The sequence below is a fragment of the Rhea americana genome, unplaced genomic scaffold (assembly GCF_003343005.1).
Source record: "Rhea americana isolate MKP2758 unplaced genomic scaffold, rheAme1 scaffold_268, whole genome shotgun sequence".
In the NCBI taxonomy this organism is placed as follows: domain Eukaryota; kingdom Metazoa; phylum Chordata; class Aves; order Rheiformes; family Rheidae; genus Rhea; species Rhea americana.
Genome location: NW_028186388.1, coordinates 619,997 through 637,772, shown reverse-complemented (window position 1 = coordinate 637,772; position 17,776 = coordinate 619,997). Strand labels below are relative to the sequence as shown.

At 47.1% G+C, this 17,776-nt stretch overlaps 1 protein-coding gene across 15 annotated transcripts in view; it reads left to right on the top strand.

The window, feature by feature from the left end:
* FBRSL1 (fibrosin like 1) overlaps positions 1–17,776 on the top strand; it is a 549,095-nt gene that overhangs the window by 229,483 nt on the left and 301,836 nt on the right. For all 15 annotated transcript variants that reach the window (XM_085307916.1, XM_085307915.1, XM_085307913.1 and 12 more), the window contains exon 3: positions 17,365–17,466. In XM_085307916.1, coding sequence (XP_085164042.1) covers positions 17,365–17,466 — 102 coding nt within the window. The remainder of the gene's footprint in view (positions 1–17,364; positions 17,467–17,776) is intronic.

The window sequence follows — 17,776 nt, the reverse complement described above, 5'->3', positions numbered from 1 at the left end:
GCTTTAGCTAAGAAACTCAGAGATCTGAAGTTCGTATGGCCCATCCAAGTGATTTCCCTGCCAAATTATATGATATCAGCCAGAGCAGCAGATGTCAAGGGTCTCATAAACAGCCCCTGCACATGGCGATATGTGTCCCCTGCAARCGCCATGGCCCTTTGGTTGACTCTAAGGAATTAAAGAGCCTTTGCAGTGGCTGAGCAAGAGCATGCATCTGCCCGAGTGCCACGAGATGCTTATGTGGTTTGTGTTTCCATGGCATATCAGGAACAAAGAAGGCTGGGTACAAAGCCTGTTTGAAGGTTGATCCTCAGTGAAATGGGAATTTACAAATGTGGCATGTTCTTCTCAAAAATAAAAGTGGGTTTTACCCATACTACTATTAAAGTATAAAGCTTTAATTATGCCCTAAATCCACTCCTTTAGCTGTGAGGCTCACATGATTAGCAGCAAAAAAAGCATCTGGAGAGGCTGTGTGGTGCCGTGTTTTCCCATATGTGAAATTTTATACAGTACAAATTATTAAACACCAAACCTCTGGAGAAAGATCATAATGAAAAATTTAGCACTCCCCCATCAGGCTGCTACTAATTTGCCTTCTGACTAGATGTGAAAGAAGAGAGGGCTGTGCTGGTGGTAGTCCTTGGTGAGAACCTGGCAAGAGGAAACRAGTATTGTTTTAAGGCAATGCAAAGGAGAACCAGGGCGACACTTTTGGGAGTAGCCTCACTGAGAGACAGTAAAGGTGAAAAATTGCATTTTCAGTCAAGGCATGCGAGAGTTTATCCCTTTCTGTCTTGCTCTTAGCCTCAAGCTCCCAAATTTAATCTTGCAGCGCTTATGCAATGCTGCATTTTAAATATCTGTGCAGGGAGGGTGCTCTTTTAAATTATGCCGTCAAAGAGTGACCAAGAGGCATATCAGATCCATCCTGCTGCTTGACTTGCTCACAAGTGCTGGTGGCCTGTTCCTAGTGGCAGTGTCCATTCCCTGGGAAATACGCAGCAAATGGAGAGGTGTGCCTCTGTGTTTTACAAGGGTTTTTTTGGGGGGGGGGGGAAGAGAGCATTTGTTTGCATTTTTTTTTTTAATCTTTTGCAAAATTTCCCCTGTTAGTTTTGCAGACACTGATTTGGAAGTTTGGCCCTGCAGAGTTCCACAGAAGCGTATCGGCATGATAGATCAAGTAAAATGATACTAAAACCAGCCTGATGCGACTGGAGGCGCCCGTTGTGCAGTTACCTGTGATTAACCGTTGTTACGTTGTGCTGGGGGCTCGTCGCAGTTACATTCTTCCTTTGCTGGAAAAGCCAGTGTCGTAGCGATGGTCGGTGTGGGAGACCTGATGCTGTTGCAGCGGTAGACTGGGTGCTGCAGAGCGTATTTTTAGACCTCTTTTTTTTCCCCGTGTTTCTCGCTAACAAAAGTGAAGCCCCATGACCCCGCATGCAGTTTATAACGTCTCGTTGTAGTTAGAGCCCGCTTTTAACAGCGGAGAAGTAGCCTTGTCAGGTGCACCGCGTCCCTGGGCTCGGAGGGCAGAGTACGAACTCCCCRGTTTCCTGGAGGAGCAGCTTCCTCTGTCATCTCTCTTGGGGGGCAGAACTAACCGGTGCCCATAAATTCATATTTGCTCTTAYAGTCCAGGGGCCCGTTTCACCTGGGTACTTAAGAAGCAAAGGGCCCTAGGCACACAAAGCTCTCTCTCACCAAGCCARTCTCAAATCCAGATTTTACAGTTTAAGTCCAAGTAAACCCGGCACGAGTGGATTGTTATTGGCCCCTGCCTGGCAGGGTGTTGATTAATAATTTGAACCTGCAAATCCTCTTTCAACTTATGTGAAAGCTAAATTGTCCATCTGAGGCCTGCTTCTTTCGAAACAATTCTACTGTGATTTTCCCTGCTAGCATAATTCGTTGTGAAATAGATAACCCTGTCAGCGGGAAAGCTGTGCGGCACACCTGGAAGGCAGCACAGCTGCCGGAGCGCTAGCGTGCAGATGTGGCGAGCAGGCTGCGGCCAGAGCAGGTCAGAATTTAAAGCTCTCAGGTCAGTTCCGATGTAGCCAGGCATATTCCGTTTCCCTTGCCCTGTGCCATACGTAGTTGTCTGTTTTAGGTGAATATTTTGTCTAGGATGGAATTTTCGGGGTAGAGCRTGGGGGATGCAAACCTCAGCGTCTTTAGGAAGCAGCGTACTGGAGGCACTTTGGAGAATCTCAAATTTGGGACTCACCAGAAAATAATTATGCAAACGTTTACTCGCTGAATRCATGCAAGTTACTGTATAACCCTGGTTCCTCCTCTGGCCTTCTCCCAGGGGGTAGCAGGAGCTGCCTTGAGAGATAAAACAGTGGCTGTTTCTGAGCTRTGAGCTGAGGGACTTCGTGCAGGTGGCCTCCGAGGTGGGAGTGGGACTGGTCCTGCTGTGCAGACGGTTTCTAAAAAAGACRTAATAAGAGGGACAAATACATGCCCTGCTGATTTGAGTCAATCTTGGTAAAGATAACCTAGTTTGTTTTATGAGATGTTTTTATGTTTTACACCTAGTTATTTTATTTCCATTGTGGCTCTCTTCTTTTAATAGTTTCAGGAAAAGGGGTGTACTTTTACTCTTGCACTAATGCAAATCCGTAGTTTKTCAGTTAATGAAAGTGAAAAAGGTTTCCAAAACCGTGAGAAAAAGAATCAGCTCTGACATTTTTAAAAAAGACCTTGCTCATCCAGTAATTCAATATTACTCTGTCATGTCAATAATGAAAGCTCAGCTCGCAATGGCAGCCCATTACAGGAAAGGCCATACAATTTAAGCATGTTGTAAATTCAACTAATATGTAAAAATTGATTTAAGGAAAAAAATGTATAGAACTCTTCTTTCACCATATGTTTCAAGTTCTCCAGAAACCTTACTTGAATAGTATTTCAATGTGCTTCACCTATTGTGTTGCAAACTTTTGCAGACTGTGTCRAGTAGTACTAAAGCTTTTAAAATACAGATGGTGGTAAAATCCCCAGTGGAAAACAGACTTCTATTTCAAACTTCAGTTCTGTTTTTTTCTCTTCTAGTTCATAGCAGATTTTGACAGATCAGAAGAAATATTCACAGCTTGATGCAGCTGGATTCTTCTTTGGCATGAGCAGAAACATCTGGCYCCAAAACAGTGCATTTTACCAAAGGGCCGAAATACATGCACATGCATCTGTTGTGCTAATATATTTTCCTGTGAACTCAGATGTTAATTGCTTTGTTTTGCCGAGACAACAGTGTTGGTTCAACGAATAAGATTGTTTCTCCTGCAGGCCTCTGCTAATGGTTTCCTTTAGCAGAAATACTGTTTTAAATAGGAAATTGTCAGGTACATTGTGAATAACGTGTATGTAAAGTGTTTTGAGCAAGTGCATTTATAGACTATATGAGTGATGGTATATACATATGTACTATAATATGGAATTTACATAACAAATGAGATAGTTATTAGCACAAAAAGTTCCTTGAAAAGTTCCATTCCTGAACTAGGCACATTCACATTTTGCATCATAATTTTTGAAGCTTTTACCATTCCCACTTCCTCTTTGTAGTTTCTCTTGCTGCTCATCCACTGGCAACAAAAGGGAACGTTAAGAGGTCTGAGAAATGACTTCCCTATCTAGCCCTGCCGATAGTTGTGCCTTGGTGAGCTTTGTTATTTTGGGCTGTGTTCCTTCTCCCACACTCCATCTCATGGAAGGATGTACAGTTCACTTAAGTCAGAGAAGTCCTTTCATTGACTTTCAGTCTCTGGATCGAGCTTTCAGATATGTCCCCCTGTTTCTAATAGGTCTGCCCCCCATTGCTGCCTGCAAATACATCCGCGGTGTGACAGACCTTGTTTGTTTCCAAAATCTGTGTCCTAGCTACTTTGAAGCCTCCTACCTTCTTTTTCTTGGCTGTGAAACCTCACAGTCTGCTGTCCCACGTTTCAAGACCAGTCTCGAGTCCCATCTTCCCAGTGGTTTGTGTGGGCTCCATTATTCCCCTTTCCACAAAACTTTCCTATCTGATGGCTTCATTTTGTCGCACTGCCTCTCCATGCCGCCTTTAACTTAAATTCTTGCTGTAGAGTTACTAGGTTTCCATGCAGTATCCAGAGAAGAGGTCATTCCTTTTTTTCCATTCTCAGCAAGCTCTCCTCTGTTAACATTGTACTGTCTTTCTAAGAAACACTTAGTTACACATCATCAGGGAAGAATGATCTTGTGGTTAGATGCAAGATGTTTGCTATTGAAAGTTGCATGTGTACCATGCTTTTAGCCATTCAGTCCTCTGCAGTTCTAGTCCTAGCCTTATCCCAAGTCCATTGCTTGACTTCAGGAAAGTCGTTTGACCTTTTCTCTCTCTCCTTTCTGAGAAACTAGGACAATAATATTATCCAATAATAATACCCATTGCACATTCTTACTGTTTACACTTGATGGGCATTTACAAAGCACTTGAAGATGCTCTCAGGAAATATAATTAGGATCATTAATAAATGCATCTTGCTATTACTATATTATACTCCAAAGTGCTGTTTTTCACAACTTTAGCCTCCCACTGAAAAAACTGAGAAAACAAATACTTACTGCTGTTCAAAATGCCTTTCTGGCATTTTGCAAATGCAACAAGGAAGATGGACATTTCCTGCAGCTAAGACCATCCCTATGGGAAGGACTGCAGCAGTCTGATTTAACTGGGCTTTAACTTTTACTTTGCTTTAAAAGATGGTTATTYTAGTTCAAGTTACTGATTCATCGTGTATTTAACCTGAACAAAGGTTTGGCTTAAAGCCCTCAGAAAAACCATGCAAATGCAGTAGTTTGCATTTCTCTGGGCCCCTCTTAGGCAGTTTTCCCCTCTTCTGAACACAGCTTATTCCCCAAGCAGAGCCTGACTCATTTCTGAAGGGGACCAGCACTGTGTTTCTCTCTGAAATCAGTGGGAAGAGGATGTCTCACCTAGCAGGGGGTGATGCAGACCAGTGAGATAACCTTCAGTAGGTGGCATGAAACATGCCTCCAAGCTGCTTCTGCAGTTTGTTCTTTCAGCCATACCAGGATACAGTATACGTATTCAGAAGGTCTTGGCGTACTGTCTACGGGGAGAGGAAAACACTTTGGTAACGCATATCAGTAATGCATGTAACCCTCACAAGAAAAGATGACTGAACCAAATAGTTTGCATTTGGATTTTGGACGYGTAAAAGTTGGGAAGAGCGCTCAGGACAAGGTCAGTTGAGTTTTGTCAGGACAGAAGACATGGTATGAAATCCAGATCCTGTTTTTGACTCTAAGCTGTAGTGTTTCAGCCAATTTTAATCTGCTGTTGCAGAGAAAATCTCATTAGTGCCAAACTAGTGTTGTGTTGTGCATCACGGGACCACAGTATATGACAGCAAGCATTTTCCTCCRCCATAAGGTGATGGAGTCTAGGGTGTGTGGGAAGAAGGGGAGGGCAGGATCCTGGTCCATCTTCACCAAGTTTTGTCTACTTCATTGCATCTTTGGGTAATTCTGCGTGTCCCTTGACTATAGTAGGCGTCAAAGAGCTATTTTGCAGAGCTCTGTGCTTGGCCTAATCACAACGCTGAGTTCTGAAGAGCTGTTTCCCATTCCTCAGCTGTGAATGCTAATCTCAAAGCAAAGTTCAGTCATTATGAGCTGAAGTAATTGTCACCCCCTTTAGTTATTCAGGGCTGAAAATTACCAAAGGGCTTCCACTTAGTTGCTTAGGCTGTAATTATTCGTAGATTTTTGTTTTCTTCAGGATGCTGAACAGTAAACAACATGTCCCAGGGGCATTTTGAGGAAATTGCTTCTGTGCTTCTCTGCAGAGCTGACTTTGCTCGCTGCTGCAGTTGTAATACAGTTTGTTCAAACTGCACAACTTGCAGTGGTGGTGTAGGACCTGGTAGCTTCGCTGAAAGTTTCCTTGACAACACAAATGTCTTGCCTGATGGCAGCAGCATTTCAGAGCACACCTGCTCTCAAATGCAGAGCCTCAGACACGCGTTTCAGACCTGCAAACACGTACGGTTTGCTCCAGTTTCTGGCAGAGTGGCATGGCTCATCTTTGCTGGAAGCCYGAAGAAATTGGTTCTGGTTGTTGCTGGGCTTTGCTGAAGCGGCTGCGGTTTGTCAGTTAGCTTCCACTATGGGCAGGTGATGGGGCGGTGAGCTGGGGAGGACAACCCCTACTAGGGGRAGGACGTGCCTCCAGAAGCCTGGAGGGAGTGCAAGGAGGGGTTTGGGAGAGCTAGGATTAATACTAAAAGCAAATTGTAGGTCTGGCTGGAACAAGGTATGGCCAAATGCCAAAATGGCATTAAAAAAGCAGTATTAGACCTGGTTCTGTGTCAGGGGAAGACCTACTGTCTACTGTAATTTGAACTACTACATTGTAGCCTAAGTCTATACCAGCGCTGGGCAAAAAATTGGTTGTGCCTCTGGTTGGCTTTCTTTCCTGCGGCACCAGAGCTGCCCACGCAGTGGAGGCTCCCGGAGTCCGGGCYGCGACCATGCTGCCTGTTTGGCGCCGTGATCTTTGACAACAATTTTGAAAGATTCATCATTCCCTGGGCAGCCTCTGTATTTATTTATTTACATTTTTTCTTTTCTTTTTCACTTTAGCTTATTAGTTGCATGTGCAGGTTTATCTGGAAAAAATTGTATGCAACTTATGCATGCCTACAGCAGCATGTGTTTTATATATTGGATTTATAGGGATGGTAATGATTCCTGAATTAATTTGAACAGCAAATTGTTGTTTTATCTGTATACAGTATGTTTCTTTAAAAAAAAAAAAAAAAAAAAACATTTATTATGTGACACATCTGGTGGTGTTTTAGTTGTGTTATTGTGGTGCCTCGGAGCCCTAGTAATGAATCTGAAACCCTACTGTACTAAGCACAGGTTTTTCACATAGGACACTAGAAAGGTTTGAGTAAATTGTTGAAGGGATGTGAATGCTTCTCTCCCTTGAACTGCTGAAAAGAGCCCAGTGTTTGTAGGCTACCGTAAAAAAAATTACAAAAATATCATCATTCATCTTATATCAGCATCAGGACGGTAATTTTTGCCCCCACCTCTAAAGGGGGGGGAGAGTTTTGCGGTATATCACACTTGGATAATTGTTGGCAATTTTTGCTTTTTCTAATGGCAATTTGACTTCTCTCCGGCGGCCCGTGTAAGAAGGGCTTAGAGCAGCGATCCAGATGAGTACCCTAGGTCTGACTCTAGCTGCCGTGTGTCTCTTCGTGAAGAGCTMTGCCTTGCTGTCCCGCTGGGCGAGCTGCTTGGCACCTTGCCGCGTGTGTGTATGCACACACGCATGCACACGTGTGCACACACATGCATGTATGTATGTGACACCATTAACCAAGTTGGTTTTCCCTCTGGTCCTTACTACCAAGTGCGAACCTGGCAGAAATTATTAACTCTCTAGGATTTCTTCAAGGGAAAATGAATCCAAAACATGGATGACCATAAAGGGCAGGAAGGGGAGGAAAAACCCCAGAACGGCGTGGTGCCACGTGGCAGTAGACAGTGGGCCAAGGCACTTGCAGGCTACGTAGTGCAGCAACAGAAYGWGGAGCGTGGACCCCTCTGCTGCGASCGCGGCACAGCGACTGCTTTTGCGTCCGACCGCCGCGCACCTGGAAGAATGTTTTTTTCTGAAYCCTCTTTTATTTAGCAGTGCAAATCCTCAGGGTTTTTGAGAGGGCTGTTTTGCAGTGGAGGATGGTTTAATGTAACATGCAAGCGTGGTGAACTTTACTTGCGTTGGTGCAAGGAAGGCCTCCAAAGATTTTGGAAGTGTGTAGATATTTAGAGAGAATTAATGCAGCGTGTTAGCACGAGAAAGGCATAACCRGAACGAACAAGTTAGAATATCCTCACAGTTACATTATTTTGTGCTGCTGAATCCTCTCCTGCRTTTTCAATTAAGAAATACCCAATTTTGAATATTTTGGCCCTACTTCCAACCCTGATTGTTATGGCTTTCTCAACAAAGTTAAATTTTTATGAAAGTAAAATCAAGTGCCATGATCTTTGTTTCTGTTAAGCTAGCTGGAGTGGAGCTCTTTATCATCCTAATGTTTATTGCTGCTCTTCTGTGCTTCCATTCTGATTCTCAATATTCTCTTAAAAACATTAATTCAAAATCTGATGCAAGGTGTGCATCCACATGAATGTTATATAAGTGAATCTCCTTGTTGCTCTTGCTTACCCTGCTTTGGCTCATATGACGGAGCAGAGCAATGAGCTAGTTCCTTAATGGATGAAAATAAACCAGGAGATGTGCCCCAGCCACGACTAGACGTTCAATCCACAGGATGAGGCTAGAACTAGGCTGTAGTAGATCTCGAGTTGCAGACAGAGAGGGTGCTGGGTCCTTAGCGCCGGCTGCTTTGCTCGATAGATCTGCTTCGGTTGGGCTGTAGTGTCTGCCAACGTAGACTTGGTCCGTCTTGCCAAATCATTCCTCTCCGTGCTGTATCCAAGACAAAGTGCGCTCCTGTCCCTTGCTCAGGGATTACTCTAGTTCCCTTTGGTTGCAATATTATGCTCAAAAACTGCATCAAGTTGCTGTTGGCTGTGACGCTTTTTCTGAGCCGCTCTGCTCGGCGGTGTCTATTCTGTCTGCCTCGGTTCCTCGTGGTGCAGCTTTGGGTTTGGATATGTTCTTTTTAGTTTTTACATTTTTCAGGGAGTCCAAACTGCTGCCTCAAAACTGCTTTCCCCTCCCCATCCTATTTACTACTTAACAAATATTGTTGGCGTACATCAATTTTATCAGCAGTGGGTTTAATATTTTTCCCAATTATTGATGAAACCATTGAATTACCACAAGCTTCATTTAAATCCTTTTACCTTCTGTAGCAAATATTAGGTGATTGCTTATTGACACTACTTTTTGAGAACATACCAATAAAGTGTATTGTAGATGGGGAACCTACTGGCTGTTTATATAGTTTTAAATGTTATCACAGTATCTGCTGGTGTGAATACATCAGGAATTCTAAACATATCACGTTTATCCAGTTCATTTTTCAACTAAACTTATCAAAGGAAATGAAACCAGGCTTATTTGACACGAGTCATTTTCCAAAAAACCTTGTTGACTCAAATTCTGTCAGTCGCATCCAGAATGTTTTTTTCTTTTTTTTTCTTTTCTGCTCACGGTTGGTGTCGGGGTAATGTGCCAATAGCTACCCAGCRAGTCCTGGTGGCCCTCTGGAAATACTTCCCCAATACTTGCCCTTTTTCAGTTTCCTTAGTGGCTATTCCAAGATCTAATAACGTCCGTGGGCACAAGGTCTCCCATTCGTTCGGGACTTGTGCCGGATGTCTGGATTTTGTTTTTGAAAACTTTATTCTTAGCAAACGTTGTCTAGCATCTGCCTTTGTTACCAGAAGACAGAGGAGTGAATCTGTGTTTCCTTCCCAAGTACCAAACAGAGCTGCATCCAGTGTTTTGCCTATCTGACATCATTAGTACATTTTTTAAGATTATCATCACCTTTTGTCTTGAATTCAGGAAGAACTCCCTTACTTTCGAGGGGTAATATTAGTAGCAGAGAAATATCCTAGCTTATATAGAGAGTCTTCTTGGTTGAATTTCCTAAGGTATTTTGAACCATCCCTTGCAGCTTTGGACAATCTGATATTGTATTAAATTTGCTTTTGCCTTTAACATCACAGCTGTTGATATTAGCCTTTAATAGATGGTGTCTGTGTGTGTAGATGGCAGCAATGTTAAAGCTGTCAATTCTGATTGCCTCCTACATGGTGTTTAAAACCATTGTGTAAACTCAGCCTAATTTAGTCCATTGGCTCCAGCTGAACAGCTTTCTCCTTGCTATACTGATGCTTAGTCAATCATACCTCAGTCCGGCCCGGAGTCCGGTGCTTCGCAGTGAGCTTCTCAGCGTGGCCAGCAGCGCCGGTGCGGGTAACGCTCGATGCATCAGTTGCAGGGGGCTGAGCTGATCTTTACCGCCGCTGTTAATTGTACTTCACCGAAAACCGAACAAAAAGAGCTTCTCGGAGGATGCATATCGGGAGGCCTTTTATAACCGAGAATCACAGGTCTGAATCACCTTAATGCGAAACTTGAAGCTACAAATCTGGTTTAGTGACTTGCTCGGAGACTCTCGGCTCCCTCTCGGAGTATTTATTGGATRTTGTTCCTTTAGACTTGTAGCGAAATTAAAGTGTAGTTAGAGCATCCAACTTCTGGCTGAGAGTTACAGCTGGTGCAGTAAGTATTAGACACTGTCTCTTCACTGATGGTTTTTATGAATCTCCGTTGTCCAGTGCTGGTTTTGCTGTCATCTGTCAGCTTTGCAGGCTGCTGCTCTTCAGTCAGCAAGTGCCGTGTGTCCTTTTGTGCCTACGGGCACCTTCGGAAGCACGGCCAAAGATCCCCCAGAAAGCCGATTTGATTGCTCAGCCCTCTTCACCGAGGGAGCGCAGAGCGTCCAGACCTTTTCGTCGCGCRGTTGCTTGGAGCTTGCCGTGGCGGCAGCGCGTGGTGGGTTGTGGTGACGCCTGATGCCCGCGGTGGCCCGGGCCCGTTGGGTGCCCTGCCACATTTGCAGCATGGCCCAGGCCGGCGCCTTCCCCCCGCCTCGCGTTGCGGGCAGCCCGGGTGCTTGCCCGGACTTCGTCGCTGACGTATGTCAGACGTGGATTTTCCCAGCTGTCTGCTGCCATCTGCCAAGCGTGGTCAGGGGCGCACGGCGCCAGCCTGCTGGCAGCTGTAAAATCGAGCCGTTTTGCCTCCTTAAGCACCAGCTCTTTTTTGCAAAATAAGCTCTAGCTCTTGCCTTGCAGAAAGCCCCGCGATGCTGAGAGCGCGGGCGGCGGCCGGCGGCGCGGGCTCTGCTCGACGCTGCGCAGAGCCGCGGCGCCTGTCCCGGCGCAGCGGGAGCGACRGCCCCGGCGGGCAAGGCTTCGCAGGTGCCCCGGGGCAGTGGCGAGGCGCCCGTCTCCGCTGCTCAGGGCAGGGCAGCCGGGATGCTCCGGCTCCCGGGAGCGCCGCGCAGTGCCTCTTGCAAAGGCTGCAGCAAGCGGGGCAGGGATCTGCTTGTGAAAACAGACTGCGCCCCTCCTGGCTAGGAGCAAGCATTAAGATGCAACGTTATGTTGTTAGCAAGTAGTTAACGTTACCCCAGTAGCTGCAAAACTAATGCTAGCCTTTGAGTATTTTGATTTTTCAGGAATATGACTTTTTTAGAGGAAGTAGTTATTGCCTCCTTCCAGCAGCTGGAGTGACAGCCTCTGAGCGTAGAAATCCTTCACTAACGTTGAGCCTCCGTGCATCCCAGAGAGGGAGGTGAAAGTTTACCAGTGTCCTGCAGACTGCTAAGCTGCAGTAYGGGTTGGTTAAGTAATTTATCCYGAGGAAACAGGATTAGAAACCAGTYAAGTGCTAAAACGCTGTGCTTCTAAAAGTCATTTAATTTTCTGAAGGAACATTAAAGAAACAAAAGAAATTTTTCTGTATCATAACACTTCTGTTGTTCTTCTCTTCATCGTAGGAAGCAAAAATTGATGTGTCGTATTTAAAATGAGTTACAGCTAAGGTAGCTGGTCACAGCATCCACAGCAGTACCACCCAATTAGAAAAACTAGTCTAATCTAACTTGATTTTACTGTCATTTTTTAAAATGAGTCCTACTTCAATCATAAAATCCTCGGACCATAACATAGCTTTCTACGCCATATGTCCTTATTTAGAGGAAAAAAATGATTGCACCCTTAATTCAAAGGGAACGTTTCCCTCTGAGCCAGAACTCAATAAAATGTATCAAAAAAATTGTGGAATAGGGCAAGCAAAGAAAATCAAATTGCAGCGTGTGAAACGATTTAAGGAGGGACCTRGGGAATACATAATCTCCAAACTGCCAAGTTAGAGCAAGTATAAAATATACAAACAAGCCTGATATTTTTCCCAGTTGATCTCATTATGAGGTATACTTGGGATAGATAAATTTTGTTAGAATGCATTAAGGCTGGATTTTCAAGGAAACAAGTCAGAAGTAATGTGTTTAGCTGATTCCACCTTGTTTTGATACATGGGTCTTTTCAGGTTTAAAGAAGTACATTTTTAAAGCCGAATGGTTTGTTTTGTTTCAAGCATTAAAACCAGAGGCAGCTCAGTGACTTTACTTTTTTTTTCCTTCTGGAAAACAGACGTTTATAATTTCAGCATGGTCTTTAATCATTAGGGTAGAGCTCTGTGCAGTATGTGTCACTGCCACTTACTGTTGCCTGCTTAAAATACACTGAACTAGCCTTGAGTGCAATCCCCTAACAGACTGCTCCGTCCACAAATAGTACTTTTTCCAAGTCTCCAATATATTTTAATTAAATTGTCCATTTATATTTATTAAGGTAGTTTACTRTCTCCTATTGCAAAAAGCTGCTACTGCTGCTCATCTACCAAGAGAAACACTAGCTTATCTGGGAGCTGGTAATATAATGCAAGTGTATGCTACCCACAAAATCTTCCCAAAATATAGTTTGAGCATCATTTCTTTGTGGGGAAGAGAACAGGCTTTACGTTTAGCTTCAGTAAGTTTTGGGAATAGCTGCTCTTAGTAGGACCTTGCTTAGTACTGTTTGTTAGTAGCAAATGCTATCTGCAAAAAAGAAAAAAAGAAATTCTTTGAAGTGGCCCAGCTGCAGCGGTAGGAGAAGGCTCCGCTGGCGGGGCGACGAAGGYGTCACCTCCGGAGTGATCGGGCGGTGGCGTTCGGCAGGCTCGCKGCAGCCGGGTGAGCCCGGCGGGTGGGCTTGTCCCGTCGCCGGTGGGCCGAGAGCTCGGGCCGCGGCGTCGCGCCTCGGATGCCTCTCGGCTGTACCCGCCTCTCTCCGAGCGGCGTGTCCAAAATTAATAGACCTGTCTGAGCCACCGGGAGAGGCGTCCCGGAGACGAACAGTTTAATTRTGCCTCTCCCCGGAGGGAGCTGCTTTCCGCGTTGCCCTCGGAGCAGCCCAGAAGCACGTCGCTGATAATTTTTACCTTTTCCTCCGCCGGCCACCGCGCGTGTCTGCGAGGCCGTCTGGTGAAAAGCAGCCGTAACCCGCGGAAGCGGCCGGASGGTCCGAACCCGACGGCTGCGGCTTTAAGAGGGAGGCAGGAGCTGCGAAGGAAGGAAAACAGAAATCCCGCAGCCCGGTGTGGCAGCTGCAGCTTCAGACCGCGTGGAAGACGGAGGCAGACGATTCAGTCTGGCCTGTGCCCCGAGTGCGTTTCCGAACGCTTCTGYGTGTGCGCGAGGTAATGAGCAAACGTGCCGAGATGGCGGGAGATCAGTGCGCGGCCGCCGCGGGAGCCGCCCCGCGCCGCGGGGTTAATGGGGGTGAGGGCCGGCCAGCCCAGCACCTTTCACAGCGACTTAAGAAAAGAATTTGTCTCCTTCTGCCCCGGGCTCCCCGCGGGGCTCCGCCGGCGCTTTTGATAAATTGAAGCGTATTTATTAAGAGCGAGCAGGGGCAGCGCGGCCGCGGCCCGGCGCGCCGAGACGCTCGCGGGGAGCGGGCCCGTCCGCTGGGGCTGGAAGAGAGCCAGCGCCCTGGCGAGAAAAATCAAAAGACACAAGGAAAGCCCGTGAGGAGAGGCAGGACCCCCTCCYGCCCGCGGATCGATCCCCCCCGGCCCTGCAAGAGAAGACGGGGCAGCGCGAGGCGGCGGCGCGGGGCGGCGGGGCCGCGGCGTTTCGGGCGTTGCCGCTGCTTTCCTGCGCCTTGTTATTTCGTTCCCGTTGAGCCGCCCTGAGGCGAGGCCGCCGCCGCCGCTCCTTTGAGAGCAGACCCTGCCGCCGTCCCCCCTCAAAACGCAACGCCGAGAAGCACCTTCACRGGGGTCTCTCCCGAGGAGTTTGCGCTCGGATGTGGCCGGCGTGCGCCGCTACCTGCCGCYGCGGCTCGGTCGCGCTTGCGGGAGGGCGCCGGCCTGGCGAAGGGCGCCGGCTGCCGCGGGGCAGAGCGGGGCGGTAAGTGCCTCGGCGCTCCTGCGCCGGCGGAGGCAGCGCGCCCGAGAGGGGACGCGTCCTACGTGCTGCTTGTTAGCAGTTCTAAGGCGTTTCCGTAACAGCGGCACGGCAGCTTCATCCAGGCGGAAACGGAGCTTTCCGCAGCCGCCCCCTCCCTCCCTCCCCGCTGCACCTTCGGATCGAGCGTTTGGCTCCTGTACGGGAAACGTTCAGTAACCGCGGCTGGTGGCCACGTCTGCCTAAGCCGCTGGCAGCGTGTTGGCGCGTTGCGTGCGTGTTGATGGAGCCGCTCGCGGGGGGCCCCGGGCCGCGGGGGGCCCCGGGCCGCCGGGCACCGACATCGCAGTGCCGGGAGCTGAGCAAGCAATAGCCCTCCCGGGGTGGGGGGGAGTGAAGCTCCATCGGGAACACGGTCGGGAGGAATTTCTGCAAGTCGAGCGAAAACACCCAGAGAAAACTACTAGAAATCACGCAGGGAAGCCACAAGCAACTCCACGAAACAAGCTTTTGACCGGTTTGCTACTACCCCGGGCTGCGGAGAGTGCCCAGCAAACCACTGCATCCATTTAGCAAAACAACTTGTCCTCCTCGYTGGGTCCTGCATGTGGCTCATTAGGGTAATTACTGATGAATTAAGGCAGCTTGGCTCAGCGCTCTGGCAGTGGGTGTGCGGGCTCCCCTGCTGGCAGGCAGCAGGTGTAAATGAACAAGATCTGTCAAAAAGGCTGATGACCCTCTTAATTCACAGCAGCAAACTGGGGACAGAGGTAGTGCAGCAAGTTTAATAATTGATATTTACTTGGAAAGGTTAATGGCAGCAGTGATGCTTCTAATTTGCTTGCCCGTGCAAGACCTTGTCAGGTCAAATTGTCTCAATTTGTTACCGTGTGAGTAGGTGTAGTTTCCCTTTAATGAAATTTGGAGAAAAGAAACAGGTGGTGTCGGGAGCATTCTGTAACTCAGGAAAAAGAGCAAGAGCTTGGAATCTGCTAGCAGGTTGGTAAGTCTGCTAACTTTAAACAGCTGGCAGTTCAGCCCTGGTGAACAGCTTGGGTGAGCATTTGAGCTTGGGAAGGTTAAAGGATTTGGAATGGTGTCATTTATTTTCCCTTTAATTTGTTTCTGTTTGAGAGTTGTTTAGGTCAAAAGTGTAAGTTTTGACAAGCTTTCGTCCAGCGCTGGCTGGAAGCAATAGCGTTACGGATCAGAAATTTGATAGGCAGAGAGTTCAACAGGTATTTATGTATTAGGGAAATAGTAGTTGTGTCCTGTAATGATTAAATAGTTCCATCTTCAGTGAAAACCAAAGATAGTGGTAACAGTAGCTACTATATCTGGATGCTGATTTAAAATTAGCAGGTTGGAATGCCTGCATGCAGGAGTTCCCAAAGAACTCGCTAATGACTTTACGCCAGCAAAATGAATTTTCAAGTGAGTATAGGAAGATCCTGATGGCTGAAGGAAGCTCATGTGCCTAAATATATGTATTTATATAGATGTGTATCTATATTTTTTTATATATAATATGTAAATTGAGTAAAACCCTATTGGTTTGGCATGAATCCTAGGCAAGAGCTGAAAACAAAATTGGTTAATACAAAACAAAAGGAGGATAAAATAAGTGATTGTCAGTCATGTTAGGTATTTAAAAAAAGATCTTTTCAAAATGGCTTATTGATGCATCAATTTCAAAACTTAGTGATGGTCACGGTATTGATGTAATACGGTTAGATTTCTGTGCTTGACGTTGTTGGCCTTTCATTAAGGAAACTGAAGGATGCAGGTACAACACGATGCATCGCGAGTGGATTGTAACCTGCCTTAATGATTGGCGCTGCTGCTGCAAATGCAGAGTTGCCGCTGGTTGGGAGGGTTTCAAGCAGATCCCAGCAGGGATTACCTCTCGTCGTTATGTTGTTGTAACCTTTTGCTACAGAGCAAAGATGAAAAATCACTCGTGATAAAAGTTTGCAGGTGGCCCGGTATATTGAACAAGTGGCTTACAACGAGTGAGACAGGCCACCGATGCCAACAAGAGGTCCTTGTGTGAATAGGTGGCCACAAGCAAGTATGTAATTCAGGTGCTTCAGTGTCTTTTCCTTTGGAAAAAAGTTGCATTGATGAGGTGTCAGGTGGCTGGAAGACATGCAGAGTAAGGACTTTAAGGATAAATGCATTATCGCTTGAACATGGGCGTAATGCTGTCCATCAGTATGTGTGCCTATGCAAGGCTGTACGTGCCAGACTAGACTGGGTTCCTCGAAAACCGTTCCTCGTGGCGCCAAGCRCCAGAGCTGTCTGAGTGTGCCAGGGTTGTGTCCGAGCACGATGAGCAAATCCTTCCATCTCCCGAGCTGGAGACTGCCTTGAAGTAGGACAGCAAGAAACAAGGGGATTTTATTGCTATTAGAAGTACCAATTTGTACAAGCCGACATTTTAAGTAGTGTAATTTAAATGGAACCAAACTGATATGAATAGAACCTATTAATAAATTAAACATTTCTTTCCACCCAATATTTCACTAGGGAATTAACAGAATAATTTGTTAGTAAATGAGCCCGTGAATGAAGCTGTGAATGACAGATCTATCCTGTTCTCCTCCTCCCCCTGCAACACTCTGCGGATGTGAGCTGAAAGTTGCTGTGATTTCCCACAGTGTCACCTCGGACGTAGTGTCCTGTGTGCCAATACAAGCCAACCTTCGTGCAGAGGAATAAGGGGGATTTAATGGTGAGGGAACCGGCCTTGGCTGTAAGAGTTGGTCATCGTGTTCTACAAATTTGGCGCATAACCAAGCTTAAGCAAGCTTTTAGGCCCGTGAACCCGCCGTGTGTCGGCCGCAGGCCGTTGTGCAGATCTGGAGCTCTCGGGGCCGGTGCCAGGCTTGGCACCGAGGCACATCTCCAAACACCGACTTCGAACAAGCTCGTGCTGGAGCGGGAGCGATGRGTGCCGAGCGCCTGCGTTAGGTTTTCAGGGATGCCTCAGGCTTTCTGAGCCCGCAGCGGTGCCTCGGCTCCCCCGCGCAGCGCCTGCAGCCTGCCCGGAGCACGGGGGCCCCGGCCGCGGCACGGGCGTCTGCGCCGAGGGGTAGCGGTGGCGCAGGGCGCTTCCCTCCGCGCATCAGGCGTGCCATGGCCCCCCGTTTGCTTGTGCGTTAGGGGCCGGGAGTAGGGAGGCGCGTGGTCGAGCACATCTTCAGTGTGCCCGCAAGCATCCTCTCCACGGCGCCGTGCACGCAGGAGTGAAACGCTCAGCGAGCTGCCRCCAGCGGCCTCGGGAACAGGTGCCAGAGCAGTGCTTGAAAACCCACTTTTTCCCCCTCCCTTCTTCTCCCTCTAGATGAAGGTCCCCACAAGCAGAAGTGGCAGAAATAGCGAGGAGGACAGCATCAGGGAGGCCACAAGCTCGCAGCGGAGCAGCTCCAGGGACCGGCTCAGTGATGTAAGTACCACTCAGGAGAGAGCACCGCGTCRTCGCAGCAATTCCCGCTGCTGACATGGCTTTTCATAAATCTTGCTGAACAAACGTTGGCATCCAGAGGTCACTGTGTAATAACTTTTTTTTTTTTTTTTTTATGTCATGATTGAGTGTTACGGCATAAGTGGTTGAGCTGCCTTGCAAACACTATAATCATGGTGCAAATAATATGATAAGCAAAAGATCAGAGATGGGAAAACAAAATGGAATTGTTATTCCTCAGGGAGAAATGGCTTGGTGTTTTGTTTTGTTTTGTTTTTTAAGGAAGTTGTGT